Here is an 18,400-nt window from a genome sequence, read left to right as displayed (position 1 = left end):
TAGCTTAGGTTTTTCTTGCAAATATAGAAAATTTTTATTTCATATTAAATTTCTCCTTTTATTCAACCAAATAAAAAAATATTGCAAGATGTTGTACACAAAATGTAATGATTAAAAAACAGTTAACAGAGGTGAAACATACTGGCTGTACATTTCAATACAATGTTCATTAATCAGGTGATCGGTTGACCATTACAGCACCAGACAATAGTATTTAACAATTACAAACATCAATATGTGGCCTGAGAAAAAAAGTGACCAAAATAACCCAACATGTTTATATGATAGCATGTGTCCCAGCAGGACATTGGGAATATAAGTTTATTTACCAGAATTTAGTAAGAAGATAGCTACCACAACTGGAATCACAAAGTTGGATAAAAAAAATATATAATCTGATTTGAAAACTTAAGTCGAGACTTCACATCATGTCCGGCATCAGGATCGCAGAGTCGTCTCGCATCAGGCTGATCTCCGTTCTGAGTTTTTCATTTTCCTTCATAACAAAAGCAATTAATTTGGTGCTTTCATATTTTATCCCACCAAAACTTTCATAAGAACAAAGTTTACCTCTTGTAGTCTAGTATTGTCCTTTTTCAGTTTGACCAGGTATTCAATCCTCTGTTTGTGGTTCTTATGTCCGACGAGTTTTCCGTTCTCCTCAGAGAGTTTTTCATTCTGCCTACGCAGAACCTCGTTCTCCTGTCAGAAACAGATTTTACGTAATCAGTGATGTTTCTGCAGGTCTTTATGGAAGAAGATATGAGAAGACTAATACTTTAAATATTCCCTTCTTCCTCAACATCATCAGCAAAAATCACATAAAAGTATTTTGAAGTAGTTGGTTCATTTATGTTTTTGTCTTTTATGCTTGTCTGATAGAGAAACCTACAGAAGACAATTAAGGCCACCAGGGAAAAACAACTTTTTTTCTCAGAATTATGACTTTAACCTTCTAACATAAATCAGAATTCTGAAAAAAATTAATAAATAAAAAAATAAATAATCTGAGAAAAAAATTATTCTGAGGAAAATATTGTGAGGGGGGGGAAATCATTCTGGGGGAAACAGTCAGAATTCAGAGGAAAAAATTATTGAGGAAAAGGTGACAATTCTAAAAGGCAAAAAAAAAATCTGAATTCTGAGAAAAAATTGAGGGGAAAAAAAAAAGGAATTCCGGGGAAACGGAATTCCGAGAAAAAAAGAATTCTCGAGGAAAAGGCCAGAATTCTGAGCAAACAACGGAATTCTGAGAAAAAAATTCTGAAGAAAAAAATAATTCTGGGGGGAAAAAAAAGCAAAGTGCATATTTTTGTATTTTTTTACACCTTTGCCTTAGTTCCTGCTTTGAGTATGTTCTTTCAGAAAATTACATTTTTTTGAGTCTATGCCCTCCAGGTAACGATTAATTAATTACCAAATTAATTGACAATTATTTGAATAATTGATTCATTATGATTAATCGTTTCAGTCCTGCTCAGAAGTACTACCAGCAGGGTGCTGATCTCCGGTTCTTACCTGGAGGAGTTTCTCCTCATCGTGAACCCTCAGGCTCAGTTCTCTCAGCTCCAAGCAGCGGTTCCTCAGCTCAGTTGTTAACTCTTGAATGCAAGTCTGAGACTGAGCAAAGGAAGATTCCTGCTCCTGCAACCTAAGTAACAGAAACCAAGAACAAACCTGGTCAAACATTGTCAAAATATTAAAGTCAGGATTCCTTTCACAAATTACTCAGAGCTTACTTTCTTTGAGCAGCAGAAAGCCTCTGCAATATTTGGTTCTGGAACAGAAAAATTGTGTTATAAATAAGTCGCAATAAGGTATAAATCAATTAATATCATAAATTAAAATCAGCTCAATAGTTTTATCAAATAAACAGGCAGTTTTGCCTGTTTTCCCTGTGTGAAAACAATCATTAATAATTTTTGAAGGCTGATTTTGTGTACAGATTTCATAATCCATTTTATTTATTCAATAAAATTCCCACAGTGAAATTCAATAACTTCTCAAGTATTTTCAAGGTAAGTTTTCAAACTTTTCCAGCTCCAGATTGGAAATAAAAAAACAATCTAAACAAACTAAAAAAACAACAGTTTCATTTCACTTTTATATATGAAATATAGAATATAAATATATAAAAACATAATATGATCTATAAATAATTCAGCCATTAGGACTAATAAATATTCACTGCATTGAAACAATCAAAACAAATCGTGTTGAGGAAAAGGTTAATTAAATTTTTTAAAGAAAGTTAAAAAAAATCTCTAAAAAAATGTTCTCTTTAAGTTTTCTGTCATTTAGCTAATATAAATAATTTTGGTAATTCTAACTAACCTAAAACAAGATAAGTTTAGTTTGGTTTATCTTCAGATTGAGAAACAAAATGAATCCATGTCTTTTTATTAGGTGTATAAAAAATCTGGCTTCAACTGCTAATAAAGTTTTCCAAATTTAGGGTTTTAATAAAATGTTAGATTGTATTTTATTACAAAACCGTTCAGTTAGAATATCAAGCACTTCAAGGACTTTGTTTGAAAATCAAACATTGAAAATATTTAGCTGAAATTAAACATTTTCAAGGATTTCAAGCACCTATACAAACCCTGTTTATTGTTTCATTTGTGTTTTTATTTCTGTTTTATTTATTGTTTCTGTTAATTCTTTTAGACAATTAAAATGTCTTCCAGTAACAGTGTTAAATGTTTTCATTGTATTAGTTGAAAATTGTCTCAAAATGGCAATAATATCGCTTATTGCAATAATTTCTGGGACAATTTATCGTGAAGTAAAATGTGTAATTGTGAGTGAATAACGATCCAGACCTTTTCTGCTCTCTCCTCCTCCAGCTGCTTCAGCACAGCCTGCCGAAGGTCTTTACCCAAATCCTCACTGAAAAAACAGGAAGATGTTCTCTAATTTCTCTGATGAAAGGTGAATAGTGACAAATGTATTCAGTGAAGAAAGCCAACCTATTATTATTTCCAGTCGGAGTTAGCTGGCCCTCCTTGGTATAAAACTTTTCAAGCAAACCCTGAATCTCCATTCGAACTATTTCTTTCTCTCTCAGCTCCTCCTGGAGAAATGCACAATGTGAATATTGATAGTATTAAAATTCAACTATCATATAAATACATTCACTTTGTCTGAAGCTGAAAGGAAAACTATAAGTCATTTTTTTAAAAGTAGGTACAGATATAATTTAGTTTGCACCTTGAGTCTTTGGATCTCCTCGTTTTTGGCGCTCCTCTCGCTGCTCAGCTCGGCCAGAAGAAGCTCCATGGTCATCATGGAGGAGCGCCGGTTCTCCAGCTCTCGCTCCTGGCTCTCCAACACCTCGGTCAGATCTCTGTTAAAGCTCCCAAAACCACAGGGAGTCTGAAGCAGGATAAATATACACATGAATGCATGGTCAGGGTTTCTGTAGCTTTCAGGAACTCCAATTTAAGACTTTAAGACCATTATCAAGGCTAAAATGTACAAACTTCATCCATCCAATCGGCAATAAATTTGCACTTAGCAAAAAAGTTAGCTAGCAATAGCTTATTAGCATCTAATTAGCGGTAGCTTCAACCACCACAGAATGTACTCAAGATGTACGAGTGCGCCTCAAACTTTTGCCTGACAGAAAAGCCAAGCAAGAAAAAAATTACAAAGAATATACAATTAAATAGTTCTGCCACAATAAAATTGAAGACCCGTTATTGACATATTAAAAGCCAACTTACAATTTTATAATGAATTTAAAACATTTAAAGGCCTTAATTTTAGATTAGGGCTGAAATGATCAATGAGATTGATCATAATTAATCAGATTAATCACGATAAATATTTGCGATTAGTCAATTATTGAAATAATTGTCAACTAATTCAGTAATTAATCGCTAACTGTAATATATTGGAGTTAATATGCTGAAAGATCAATAATTCAGGCAAAATTGCACAAATAATTATCTTAGATAAGATTAAAAAACACTTTATAAATATGTTCTATCAAGTGACATAGTTAAATCTTCACCAGCTTCAAATTCTATAAAAACAAAAACATCTGTTGCTGTCCAATTATTATTTGGTTATTACAAAATTTAGTCAAGTAATATGCAAATAAAACATTCATTAACGGAATCTCATTATAGGAACATAATATAATTATTTGTATCTTTTAAGGTATTTCTAATATTCTACTTAATAAAAGCTTACGTGGTTAAATGAAAAATCTGCAGAATATTCCAATTCTTTATCCAATGAATCGATTAATCATCGATTTAGTAATTTATTACATTGATTATTTTAGCACTTGATTAAATAATAGCTGCATTCTTTATAAGATTATAAGACTTTTTAAGGGTGTGCAGACAACCTGATGATGCATTTGCTTCGTATCTGTTGGGATATTAGCGGAATAACCAAAAACAAAGAGTTTTTACCCTGTTTACTGATTTAGGTGTGACCGTCGGCTCCGTCGGTTTGAATCCTCCATTTCTGACCGTTTTCTCAACAGCCTCTTGCTGCTGTTGCACCTGGTCAGAAAAACGTTGTGGTGTTTTGAGCCAATCAGGACTTTTTTGTTTGTCCTGTAATAATAAGGTTAACATATAAAGTTTACCTTTTGCTCTAGACTCTTTATGATGAGCTCTTTTTGCGCTGCTTGCTCCTGTGTGGCATTCAGGAGGCTCTGCTGCTCATCGCAGACCTTCGTGAGTCTCTCAACCTCCTCAGTAGCATAAGTTATTTCTTCCTGCAACACCTCAACCTACAAAAAAACACACACATAAACAACTGCATTAAACAGCAAATAATTATTAAATAAGAGTAAAATAGTGCTGCTTCTTACGGGCAACAGTAAAGGAAAACTTTCACCAGGTTAAAAGTAAAGATTCGCGATAAATTGATTTTATCGATTGATCAAATTTTAGATTTTTAAAGATTTAATATTTTGAAAATTCGTCTTTATAGGGTTAGTAACTCCTTTGGTCTCCACAGTTTAGAGTGATGTCAGCAGGTCCAAGGCGGCCATCTTGTTTGACGAGTGTTTTTTTTACAGCTTCTATTTATTTGGACTTTGAATTCAAGTCAACTACAAAAAAATATAAGGGTTTGTGTTTTTTATATCAAGAATGAAGTCGCATAACTACAAAAATACAATCATTGATATACGAGAATAATTTCATATGATGATAAAGTCAAAATAATGAGAAATTAATATTACCAGAATAAACTAAAAATGAAAAAGTTGTAATGTTATGAGAAATTCAAAACAGCAACAAAAAAGTTAATCCATGATTATCAGAACATCTTTTTTCACAGAATTTTAAGACTTTCTTCTGGTAAAATTTCGTCTGCTAACATTATGACTTTATTGTCATAATGAAACATAAATTCTCACATCCTGGCTTTAATAGTCTGACAGAAAGGATGACTGAAGTAAAACTTACTTTTGAAAATATTTTCAGTCGTCTGTAATTTCTTTCTTAGAAACAAAAACGATTGAGTAAATCAGAAATTGGTTCTGGTTTGAAAGAAATCTAATATTTTATTTTTAAGCCGTATCTCCCAGCTTTGCCTCATCAGAGGAGTAAAACATGTACATAAGGCAGATTTCTGAGGGTAAACTTTTCTTCACGCACATTAACAGGATTATAATCCCAGTAGATTACCTCTATCTTGTTGGAGGCCATCTTTCTCTCCATAGTTTCTTTCAGTTCACCGATTTCAACCTGCATCTTCTGGTTCTGCTCTCTCATGCTGTCCCTTTCACAGCAGGCATAATTATACTTAGCCTGGAACAGATTTAATTATCACATTAATTTAATAAAAACTGCCACAAACAGCAGTGGAACAATGAAAACTGATGATCTAAAAAGAGGAAGAAGAGCACCGTCAGGTCTTTAATGTCTCCAGACAGATGAACGATGTTTTCCTCCTTGTGGCTCAGCTCAGCTCGAAGATCTCTGGTTTGGTTCATGAGGTCCAACAGGACATCCTGATGAAGAGCACAGAGACGTGTTCAGACACGCAGCAGACACACCGATGTCACGTTCAAACAGGAGAAGAACTCGGTTTACTTTGTCGTGTTTAATCTCCTGCTCCAAGCTGCTAATCTTTCCATTTGCAGAGGTCAGATTCTGCTCCAGATCAGCGAGTTTGGATGACTTAAAAATAAAAATAAAACAAAAACGATGAATTAAAACGGTGGATTATTCTTAAACCAAATATGTGTCGTTTGCAGACTCTTATTGTGACCAACCAGGTTTAGATTTTGTAGCATTAAATCTGAGTCTTGTTTTCTGAGCTGTGTGTTCTGTGCCATGGTTTCAACCAGTTCCCTGCAGAAGAGGAAATATTTGTCATGTTGGCATTTGAGTCATAATAATAAAAATAAACAGAGATTTAAATACTCAAGAAGCTTACTTCGATGTGTTTTCTTTGTTTTCCTTCAGCTGCGACATCAGACTGCTCGTGCACTCCCGCTCAGCTTTCAGTGAATTATTCAAATCCTTCAACAAAAGGGAAAAAACATCAGAGACAGAACGAGAGCTGTGACTAACAATTATATTACCAATCAATGATTCTGGTGATTAATCAATGAATTAGAGACACTTTTCACTTTAGTAATAAAAATAAAAAGATAATTCTGTCTCTTTTTAAAATAAAATTTTATTGCCTAAAATGCAAAATCATAATTCCTTTAGTGAACATGTGATCAACTGTAGCAACGATGCTTCTGCTGCAGCTAAAAAATACTTTTAACATCAAAATGTGAAAAGCTCAACCCTTTTTGTTTGACTCAACTATACACAGCAGGAACAATTTGTTTATTTGTTAATTAAGCAAGTATAGCAAAAGGTGATTAATAGCCGATTTTTTTGTTTTTAATGAATTTGCATTTTGTGTAGAACATGCGTACAGTTTTTTTTTATCTTAAATGCAAATATTTTTTGTGCAGTTTAGACTTATTTACTGCTCTGATTGTGTTGTTATCTCAGCAAATGGCTGAATCTTTGAGTCTATATACTCAAGTTAACAATTAATCCATCGCTAAATTAGTTGATTATTTCAATAATCGATTCATCGTTCCGGCCCTGAACAAAACGAGGCTGGATTTCAGAAAGATTGTTGTAAAGTTGAGAGTTTCCATTACCAGGACCTCCGCTTTGAGCTGGTCGACCTCCTTCTGCCTGTCGCACAGCTCCTGTCGCGCCTGATCAGCATCAAACTTGGCCTCAGCCTGCAGCTGGTCGAAGGAATCCTGCAGAGTTCGGTGCTGTTCCAGAAGCTGCTCCCACTCCAGTCTGGAAATAGGATTCAGAAGATTTTAGCACATAAACACATGAGAGCAGAGAGCAGATCGAGCTTCGGCTTACTGGACTTTGTCGAGTTGGAGCTGGGTGCCGATCAGGTTGCTGGAGAGCCGACTCATCTCTTCCTGATGCTCATGCTGAGTTTCTCTGAGCCCGCTCTTCACCGAGGTCAGCTCCTTGTCGGACGACTGCAGGACCAAACGTAGATCTCGGATCTCGCTCCTCAGAACTGGAAGTCAGAGAGGAAGCCATCCTGAGCTGAAGTCAAAGCCAGGGGTTCTGCAGGTTTCACCAACTCAAATTTAAGACTTTTAAAGACCTTTTTAAAACCATTATGAATGGAATTTAAGACCTATTTCTCCAAAGAAATGTACAAACAATAAATTTGCACTTACCCATGACAGGCGCAAAAAAGCTAGCTAGCTAGCAAGGGTTTATTAGCAGCTAGTTAGCGGTAGCTACAACTGTCTTGAGTCGCAGAATGCAATAAAGATATCTGCATTTTGCCTGACAGAAAAGTCCTGTGAGAATAACTAAAAAAACAACTCAATATAGGATGAAATGGTCCTGTCATGACAAAAATTATGACCTGTCATTAACATCTTTAAGCTAGTTTACTTTAAGAGTTTAAGATATTTTAAGGCCTTAAAACCTTTTAGACCACAAGGAATTCAATTTAAGACCAATTTCTACAAAGAAATTTACAAACTTTGTCCAGCAAACTAGCGATAAATTTGCAGTTACACATGATAGAAAAGCTAGCTAGCTAACTGGTAAGGGTATGTTAGCAGTGAGTCAAAGAACACAATGAAGATGTCTGCGCATGACTCAACCTTTTATGTTATAGAAAAGTCCTGCACTAAAAAAAATTAAATAACATACATGGTTATTACAGGTCTATGAGCAATGCAAAACATGCTCATTACATTTTTGTACAAAATCATTCTAAGATAATAAGATTTTAGTTTCAGAATGAGCTCTTTTAGGGCCTTCTGTCACTTTAAATACAAATTAGCTGCTGCTGGCCACGCCCCCAAGCTTAAAATGGCTGCAGACAGATGCACAATAATGCAACTATACATTTTTGAAAAGCAGAAATGGAGCCTCCAGCACAATCAACAAGAACGCAGAAAGTGCTTTCTGAACAGAAAGCCAAAAACAAAACACTAGTCTTTCATATGCCCCTAAAACTTTTCCAGCACATGTAGAGTTAAAACCAGCTGGAGTTCTACTTTGGTTGCTAGGTAACAGGCTGGGCTTCACTGGGGTTGCTAGGTAACAGGGCAGTCCCTGCTGATTTGTGACAATACATTCTGAAAGCTTGTGAAACGGCTCATTTTCCAGACACCAAAAAACAAATTTATTGCCAAAAAAAACCTGTTTTCTTTAAGCACTTGGGCTGCTTTTAGAAGCAGTTGAGACCCAAATTGAAGAATAAAAAAATGCGAAATGTGACTTTTGCATATTATGTCCCTTTTAATATATTTTTAAGGAGATATTTTACAACTTTAGTTTTAGACATTTTAAGCCTCACCTTCTGCAGCTTGCTGTTCAGACTGAAGGCTCTGCTGCAGGCCATTAACCGTTTCCTGAAAGCTGAGCTGATCTTTGCTCCTATTGGCTCGTTCTGCATGAAGTTGCTGCAGAGGATGAATGTTGGACATGATTTAGAGACACAAAACAACATCTGAGTAACTTCAGGTGTGACTCTTACCTCCTCCTTCTGGTCAGACTCCTGAGAAATCACAGCAATCTGCTCCTCCAGCTTTGCAATTTGCTGCAACAGCTTGCTGTTATTCATCTCCTCCTCATTTAACTGTGTTTGGACACGACTCACTTGATCCTGGATGACAAACATTTAAAGGTTAAAGGAGGAGCTCTGACTGCTGCATGCAAAAGACAACCTGCATTAGCGCACCTGAACATGACGCAGCTCTTCTGTCAGGGCCATCTCCGTCATGTCTGACGGAGGCTGCTCAGACCAGATGTCTTCTCCGTCGTTTTCAATCCCGTTCAAATGTTCTGGACTGGAGAGCGGAATGAGCCGCGACCGCAGGTTGTATGCTTTAGTGGGCGTGGTGAGAATCTGATAAAAGAAATTTAAAAAGATGTTTTAATGACAACACAGATTTGGCTACAATATTTTCCAATATTTCACTTAAATAGCATTTCTGACGAGAAGAATCATGAAGTCGAAAATAGATTTTTACAGGAATTAAATATTTTTTCTTACTGTCTGACATTAATAAGACTAAACTTATTTGCTAAATACAAAAACAGGTTACTTAGTTATATATTTTTAGTTTTATTGAATCTGCACATCCTAAAAATTTTCCATTAAAGTTTTAAAGCCGTTTTTATGCAATATCAGAAATACAAGATGAAAACAAACAAATAATTAACAAATTTACTGCCAAAGATGCAATAAAATAACATTCCTTCAGTGTTACTTGATTATCTGCAGCTAAAAAAAAAATCCAAACATGTAAAAAGCTCAACTTATTACGGAGCCCCCCAGGGGACATGGGGAATTTTTTTTCTTTTGCGTTCCCTCGCAAAACTTTTGCGTTCCCTCGCAAAACCTTTTGCGTTCCCTCGCAAAACCTTTTGCGTTCCCTCGCAAAACTTTTGCGTTCCCTCGCAATAATCTACTGATCAGTTCATGCGGCATAATTGATACTATAAGCCTTTTTTACGGTGGCCGCCGTACTTTCTGCTTTAATACAAGCTTATAAGGTTTTTCCATGGACTATTGAGTTATTATCGCGGGGTAATAAGTCATCTGATTGTGTCTCTATTGTGTTCGTAGTCTGAATGGGTTAAAGGGCTGCTTTCTGTGCCGTTCCATCTGAGCCTTAACAGACATAAACATGCAGTAAATAAATCGATTTTCAATCAGTTTTTTGCACCAAAGCGTTAATAATAATAAACACGTTTTATTATTATAAAACACAGCAAACTAATGGTGGTAGACGGCCGCACTGGATTAACTCGGGGAATCTCATCTGTCCGTGTATCAATCAACTCCTAACCTCTTCTTTGTTCTGTCACAATTATAGATTGATTTAATTTTGATTATCATGCTCCAAACTTTGCGAGGACTGACCCCCCGGCTCACCCGCTGCCTCACACACCGAGCCAGCAGCGTCACCTTCCCATTCATACTTCATGACAGTCATTCCCACATCGACACGCCCACCACCAGGTGTCAAAGCCGCTGCTCCTGTCATATCAATAATTACTTATTTCATTCATATTGCTCTTATAGAGCCTCAGTGAAAACGTGTTTATTATTATTAACGCTTTGGTGCAAAAAAACTGATTGAAAATCGATTTATTTACTGCATGTTTATGTCTGTTAAAGCTCAGATGGAACGGCACAGAAAGCAGCCCTCCATTCAGACACGAACACAATAGAGACACAATCAGATGACTTATTACCCCGCGATAATAACTCAATAGTCCATGGAAAAACCTTATAAGCTTGTATTAAAGCAGAAAGTACGGCTTCCACCGTAAAAAAGGCTTATAGTATCAACTATGCCGCATGAACTGATCAGTAGATTATTGCGAGGGAACGCAAAAGTTTTGCGAGGGAACGCAAAAGAAAAAAAATTCCCCATGTCCCCTGGGGGGCTCCGTAACTTATAAATCGTCATCCTTATTTGGTGATTATTTTTTCGATTAATTAATTATCGGATCACAAGAGGTGATAAATACAAGGTTGTTTTTACTGAAGTTGAACTGGGAGAGGGGGAGAACATATTTACAGATAAAGAAGTTTTTTGTACTTGTTTTTTAATCTAATTTTATTGGGTTTTTTTGGTTTACTAATTGCTTTTGCTGTATTTTTATTTTTTTTTTTTAGCAAATTGACTTATTTGAGTGTGTGCACGCCAATGAATGATAAATTGGCTTCTATATTAGTTGATTATTTTAATAATAAATTGTTTCGACCCTTTTGAGCCAGTATCTTGGGCTGATTCACTCACTCCCATACCGTTAATACTTTTATTTAAACATTTCTCTTTCAGGTATCTGGCATTTAGCAAACACTAAACCTAACTGATATAAAACATGACAATTTTAGACTGATTTAATGTCAGACAATGGGAAACACAGCTACGTTTCTTCTGATACGGTGAATGTAAACATTTGGTTTCGGCCATGTCTCTACAAACTCACCTTTATTGTTTCTACATGAATCCTGTTGAGCTCAGAGACTTCGTGTTTTTTGCATGCATGAGTGGCTTCCAAAATGTTTTCCAGGTGCCTGTTGGATTTCTCCAGGTATCTTTTGTCGGACTGCAGCTGAGACAGCTGTTTCCTGAAAACACAAACGTCTGAGTCAAACGATGAAGAACTCACAGGATTCGTAAGTCAAAGAAATCATCGTCAAGTCAGAATATCAGCAAATACAGTCAAAACATGCTGACTTCTGCATTTAATTACAAAATAAAAGTGAAATACATATTTTTCACTGTTTATTTTGTAGTTGAGAGCAGAATACTGTGTAAAATCAAGGGTTTATGTTTGTGGAAAACATAAAACAGGAAGAAAGCAAGAAAAAAAAATCTATTCTCAGATTTTATTCTGCTACACAGATTATTGATGAGGATTTGACATTAAGCTCATGTAAAGTCCCTTTTTTAAAAACTACTAAGATTTAAATACCACACAGTATTAACACTGATTAGTTTGAAACATTTATGAGTAAAATATATTGTTATCCATTTTATTAATACTCATCGTCACTCTTAAAAATATTTTGAATTTAATTCATTTTTAAAATACATGGATCTACTTTGTTTTTCTACTTCAATGTAAAACTACAATATCAAAATGTTCGCTCAACCGTTTCTCTTTCTCGTTCTGGACGCCATCTTTGTTTCTGTCTACAGCTCTGATTAAGAATGATCAGGGCGCCCTCTGATGGACGGAGGCCAACCTACAACACTAAAAGGTCTAACCAGTCGGTATTAATCAACTGGAATTCATTTTAATATAATAAACCATTAATCGACAATTAATTGTAAATTGATTAATTCCATCCTTAATAAATACACTTTCTTCAGATTTTGTTCATCAGTAAAGATTAGAGGGTACACTGTAACCTTTCTTTACATTTCTAATTGACTAGTTTTATAAATTGTGCTTTCATGTTCTAATTAATTTAATTTATTCCTTACTTCGTGACATCTTTGTACTCCTCAAAAGCCTGCAGGACAGCTGTGAGGTCCGACTGTTTCTGCAGCAGTTTAGCATTTAGCTTTTCGATCGTGGCTGCAGACGCAGAATCTGTCGCAGACGAAGTCGAAGCAGCCGTAGAAGCTGTGGAGGAGCAGCAGGTGATTATTAAAACTGAATGTAAACAATGTTCTCCAAGATATTTGATGCCAGCAGACTAACCTGGAGTCAGTTTTTCTGACTCCAGCGCCTTTCGAAAGGCTTCCTCCAACTCAGCTGCAACTTGGGTGGAAACTTCTTCACATTTAATCACAGATTCAAGAGATCGCAGCAGACGGTTCTCTTCTCTGAGGCTGTAATTCTCTGCTGCATACCGAGTCATCTTTGGATGATGGTCAACCTTAAAAGCAACAAAAAGCAAGCAACAATCTTTTAGATAATTAAATCATTAATGCTTATGAGAGAATGCTAAAATCAGATTTTTACCTGATCACCTAAGATCTTAATCTCTTTTTTCAGCTGGTCAATCAAAGCCTGAGACTCGGCGTCCGTCGTCGAGTTTTCTCCCGCCTTCAGCTTCTTCTCCAGACGGGAGATGTGGTCTTCTCTGAACCTGATGATCATTCTGCTGGAGTGGATGAACTTGTCTTTCTGGGTCCAGGCCTCCTCCAGCTGAGCCACTTTCTTGAGGAGGATCTGATCAACGGTAAATGAAGCCGTCAGAACCCGCAGCCCCACAGCTTCCCAAAGTAAATTAAAACCCCTCCACCTTCTTCTCCTCGTCTTGCTTCTTCCACAGACGCACAGCAGCCATGTACTTCCCTTTATACAAAACATCCTGCTGATTTTCAACTGATGGACCTGGAAGGAGTTTCAGAACCAGAATTATGTTAAAACGATTCATCTGATTAATCAATTATTGAAATAATTATCAACTAAATTAGTAATCAATTAATTGTTAACTATTGTATACAGATTCAGTTTATTGGCTGAAAGAAATAACATATTCAGAGCAGTAACTAAGCCAAAACTGTACAAAACAAATCCTACATTTTGTATTTAAAATAAAAATAAAAAAAACATTTTTGTAGATATGTTAAAACCAGAATTCCTCACGTGGCGTAGCTTTAGCTAAAGGAATGTATGTTATTGCATTTTAAGCTAAATTTATTTCTTATTCTCATTTACAAATTACATTGAATTATTTATTTTTTATATATTTTTCATACAAAAATCAGCAGAAAGTGCCAGTTTTCTTATCTGATTAATCATCAGAATGATCAATTACTACAATAATTATTAGTGCAGCTCTAATGCATTTTAAGAAACTCAAATAAAAATTTTTAACTAGTGATAACTGAAAATAAAAGTGAACAAACTGGTTTAAGTCTTTTTTTAGGAGATTTTGTGTCATAAACCAATTAGTTTTATTTTAGAAGCAGCTACTTGTCCCTGTGAAGTCAGACATTATAAGTAATGAGAAATCTGAACACATAAATTAATGTAACAAAAATATGGACACCCCATTAAATATTCAGTTCTTGACCTAGAATTGTTCATGTTTTATTGTATTTTTTAATTTTTAATCTCTGAAAGACAAAATGGCTTAATTGCACCCAAACAAAAATATCTGACCTAATAGTTGATGTTAATCAGGCTCTGATTTTATACTTTTGAGTATCGACTTTGAAATTGTTGCTTGTGAAGTTCCTACTTGGAAGGATGTGATTTATTTGCACGTTTTTACCCATGAGAGGCTGAGGTCCTCCTGGTGCAGAGTCTCCTGCTGAAGAGGTCAGAGCCTGAGCAAGCTGCTCCTTCAGCTTCTTCACTTCAGCCTGTAACTGCTTCACGTTCCCCTGTGTGTCCTCGTTAATGACAGCCTGCAGGGAGCAAGAATCCCGAAACACGCTTTAGCAAAACCACAGAAAGGTCTGTAGAATTAAGAGAGAAGGAATGATGAAACACCTTGTTCTTGATCAGCTTTGCTCTCTGGGCGAACTGCAACGTGGACAACGTTTCTCCAAAACACTTTGAACCAGGGTGAACATTAGCTATGATGTAGGTCTTTGCATTTCCTCCAAGAGAATCCTGAAATAATAAAAAGAAATGTAAAGAGATGCCATCCTATGTGATTATTGAGAACTAGGATGCAAAGAATTGATGATTAATGTTGGTTATTTTCTTTTAGATTTAAATTAGTTCCAATCGATTAACTAATACCATCCAAAAATGGTATTAGTTAATGTCCACTAATCAATTAATCATTAGTTGATTTATAACTTTAGATTAAGTCATTAATCTATAACTTGCATCCTTACAGAGAAGGCAACACTACAGATGCTTACTTTGAGGAGAAAGGTGAGTTTAGACTCCCTGTAGCAGATGTGTCTGCTCTTCCCGTTGGACACGTCCACCAGGGCCATGATGACCTGACCCAGGCACATGAGGGAGCGATTGATGCTGCTCGCCTCCTGCAGAAGAGGACCAGACGCCATTACAAACGAGATTTTAAAAATAATAAAAACCAGGAGACGACTATCTGACAGAAAGCTGCACCTTGAGTCTGGACCCCTCAGTGTGGGTGTCTTTCTGTCTCTCGGATCCGGCCAGATCCACCAGGTTGAGCTGAGAACTTCGGATGTTCACCACCTCGTTGCGGGACTCCTTGGACTCCAGCGTCATGGTGAACACGGCGTGAGATCTGGAGGACTCGCGGTTCATGGAGGTGGAGGCCACACGCCGGTTTCTCCAGCCCATAGAAAGAACCTGCAGGATTTCAGAAGCAAAGGCTTTTTTCCCTCCCCAAATAGTAACATTTACATTTTATGGTAAATTACATAAATACATAAATGTGGAGCCTATATCACTGCATATAACGTTTTTTTTCTTCTAACTCTGTTTTATGTTTGTAAAAGCAGAAATGAATTACATAAAACAAATAAAAATCAAAGAGATTAACTGTAACTGTATAAATGTAGCATTATGTGTAATGAACATTACAAAAGCAGTAAAGACAGTAAATCTTGGTAGAATGAAGTGGCATCCTCTCTAAATGTTGTATTCTTCATTATAAATTATGTTTTCTATGTTTTTCCCATTTATCCCAGAATTTGAAAAATAAGTTCATCTCTAAATTGACTGTGAATGTTATTTTTCCGATTTTGTAAACATCTGATACCATCTGAGCACATTCTTGGGCGGTTGGTTCTTTTTCTACAATCTGATTTTTGTAATTTCCTTTTTTACATCCGCTACTCGTATATCATAAAGGCCTCCACCTATTTATTGCATTTCATGAGTAAAATAAAAATTGTTTTGAAATGTGGTGGGATAATTAACTGCATTGTTTACAATATTTTTGGAGAATGACATTCCCTAAATATATGATAATGATGAGCAACTCTTATTTGTAACAGTTTAATCTTCCTTCTTGTTAATAAACTGAGACATTATTGAATCTTTACTGTAATCTGATTACTGTCAGTATTGTAATCCATCCTACCTGATAAGCTTCAGCTGCTGAGTTCACAAACTTCTCCACAGCTCCTTCGACAAACACGCCTTTCTTAATGTTCTCTCTGAGGAAAAGGCTGGCAGATGCTGAATCCAGCAGGTCGTAGATTTGTTCGTTATAGATCTCGATAAACGAACATTTGCAAAGGAAACTCTTTGAATTTCCAGACTGTTTTAGAGGAGAATAAAAAGCAACGATGAGTGGAAAGATAAATCAACAGTGAAAAGTGCCGTGATTTGGATTTTTTATTCCTTTAATAAATTAAGTCAACTTTTGCAAACTGATTTTTGAATTCAAAGAAGTTATCTTTGAAATTAAAAACTGTTTAATCTAATCTGGAACATTTAACTGAGAAAAAAAAGTTACTCTTGTTCAGATTTCTTCTTCTTGGGTGTTACTACTCACCCTTTCCACTTCTCTGCCAATAAGAAAAAACAGATACTCGAAACTTCGCGGTATGACCCCCCTCAGCTCGTCTGTGAAGTTGTCCAGCTCAGACGGACCTGCAGCCAGAGGGAGACAGATGTGACTTTGGTTCTGTCTGATTTTTCAGTGAAAACAGCGATGGCGGTGAATACGAACCGAGCATGGTGAATGTTTTTCCTGAGCCTGTTTGTCCGCTGCAGAATCAAAACAGGAATCTCGTCAACGGCTGAATTGAGGCATTACATGCAGAACTACATGGTTCTTTTTATTTCATAAAGTAAGACATATAATACTTACTAAGCAAATATAGTACCGTTATATCCATTCATGCAAGACTCAACAATATTTTTGGCCACACTGTTGAAAACAGAATCCTGTTGCAGAATAAAAAACAAACGTTAAAGCTGTAGATTTATCCTTTATGTTTATGATAAACTGACTAAACATCCCAGACCTGAGATGTTTCCATGTCGGCCACATGGTCGTAAGTGAAGGTCCGTGGTTCTGGCTTTGAGAGCAGACGGATGGTGTTGGGTGAGCTGACGTTCAGACACAGACTCTGATCCCCGTCTGTGGTCAGCCCAGTACCCTGGGTCAGAGGTCGCACTCGTACAAAGACTTTGATGGAGTCGCTGTCCCCACTGCAATGCAACAAAAAGAATAATCCAACAGGCTGGCAGAGTAGGGTTATTAAGTGAACATTTGATGTTGAGTTGTTGGAATTATAATCTCTCAGCTGTACTATTTTTAAAAAAAGTGATCACAGAATGCTGAATTTGTGTGTTTTTTCTCCACAGGAATAGAATTATACATTCAGGCTCAATAGTGGTGACAACTATTTGAAGACGATTTATTCTGCATATCCTGCAGATGCTTAATTGGACTGAGTCAAGCGTCCTACTTCAAACTAGGCCTGTGCAATATGCCTTAAAAATAATACATAATTATTTCTTCTTTAAAAGAAATTACGAATAAAACTTAACATGTTCAACAACTTGCTTTTATTTCAATCATTCCTTCTAGGAACCTAGTATGAACAGAAACAAAGTGCTAAAAAAGGAGTAGATAGAAAACTTATTTCCACTACCCAATATTTAACATTAAATTAAAAGTGTAAAGATGTTTTTTTTACATATTTGATCATATTCGGTTCAAATAAACTTCTACAAAAACACTTCATAACTCAGCTCCACGCGTCCATTACAGCTGGATTACTGTAAAACATATTGATATCTTCCTTTTTTAAGTTCATATAAGTAGATGTTGCTCTTTCTCTGCACGCCTGTAAAAATAAAGAGCTTTATCTGAGTCGTGTCCTGAGCATTTATTACCTGGCAGCAAGAAGAGTCGAATCTCCAGATCCTGAAATAGCAAAAGAAAAAAAAAATCAATCAGATTAAATATTTCCCAAGTCAACCCAATGAGGAGCTACGACAGATAAATGCAGATAAGCTAACAGTCAGAAATGTAAGAAAGCCCGTTTAAAACACGCTCTCTTTTTAAGCCAGCAGTGGATTTAACTGCGGTTCGGATACTAACAGAGAGACAAACATTACTATCCAGTTGAGCTAACCGAAATGAAGGTCTCGGACTCCAATCTTACCTTTTCCACCGGAACTCATTGTAGCAAACGTTAATAAACCACACAGAGTGAACCGTATGTTTGTCTTCAAAGTATCTGGAACCACAAAACTACAAGATTTTAGCTAACATTGTTTACATCCTTTAAAATTGGCGGGCGGATTGCTCATCTACTTCTTCCGTCGTCGCTGTGTACAATCCAGCTGATTGGTGCGCCACTGCCCTCTACTGGCCTCCTCCTTTTCTTTTGTTTTTCTACAAAGAAAACAATGCAAACAAAACAAACAAAACAAACAAAAATGCTATTTAACTTGTATAATAACTTATATAACAGAGCATATTAAAAGAGATGTTTAATTAAAAGAGAGCTTTAAATAAACTGTATTTTGGT

General features: G+C 36.0%; 1 protein-coding gene across 1 annotated transcript; it reads right to left on the bottom strand.

Annotated features, from left to right (window-relative positions):
• Positions 1-31: 31 nt before the first annotated feature.
• On the bottom strand, positions 32-18,222 carry kif15 (kinesin family member 15). The gene is made up of 35 exons (XM_015007707.2): positions 18,032-18,222; positions 17,760-17,790; positions 16,883-17,069; positions 16,726-16,802; positions 16,585-16,622; positions 16,408-16,505; positions 15,991-16,170; positions 15,045-15,254; positions 14,834-14,959; positions 14,454-14,576; positions 14,233-14,368; positions 13,255-13,346; positions 12,972-13,181; positions 12,708-12,885; positions 12,488-12,629; positions 11,484-11,625; positions 9,217-9,384; positions 9,013-9,141; positions 8,833-8,938; positions 7,362-7,527; positions 7,139-7,289; positions 6,409-6,494; positions 6,245-6,323; positions 6,063-6,149; positions 5,876-5,980; positions 5,655-5,777; positions 4,604-4,750; positions 4,425-4,517; positions 3,211-3,375; positions 2,970-3,073; positions 2,823-2,889; positions 1,740-1,777; positions 1,519-1,651; positions 571-702; positions 32-496 (listed from the first exon to the last, which is right to left on the bottom strand). The coding sequence occupies exons 1-35, from the start codon at positions 18,048-18,050 to the stop codon at positions 422-424; spliced, it is 4,143 nt and encodes a 1,380-aa protein (XP_014863193.2). The 5' UTR covers positions 18,051-18,222; the 3' UTR covers positions 32-421.
• Positions 18,223-18,400: the final 178 nt, after the last annotated feature.

This window comes from Poecilia mexicana, unplaced genomic scaffold, assembly GCF_051168715.1.
Source record: "Poecilia mexicana isolate PSO_F unplaced genomic scaffold, ASM5116871v1 scaffold_22, whole genome shotgun sequence".
Lineage (NCBI taxonomy): Eukaryota > Metazoa > Chordata > Actinopteri > Cyprinodontiformes > Poeciliidae > Poecilia > Poecilia mexicana.
This window is presented reverse-complemented; position numbering and strand designations above follow the sequence as displayed.

Excerpts from the sequence above, each read along its gene's own strand:
- kif15 (XM_015007707.2), bottom strand. Across the intron at positions 14,369-14,453 it reads CAAAGCTGATCAAGAACAAG|GCTGTCATTAACGAGGACAC; the intron begins GTGTTTCATCAT and ends TGCTCCCTGCAG. Across the intron at positions 703-1,518 it reads ATGAGGAGAAACTCCTCCAG|GAGAACGAGGTTCTGCGTAG; the intron begins GTAAGAACCGGA and ends TGTTTCTGACAG.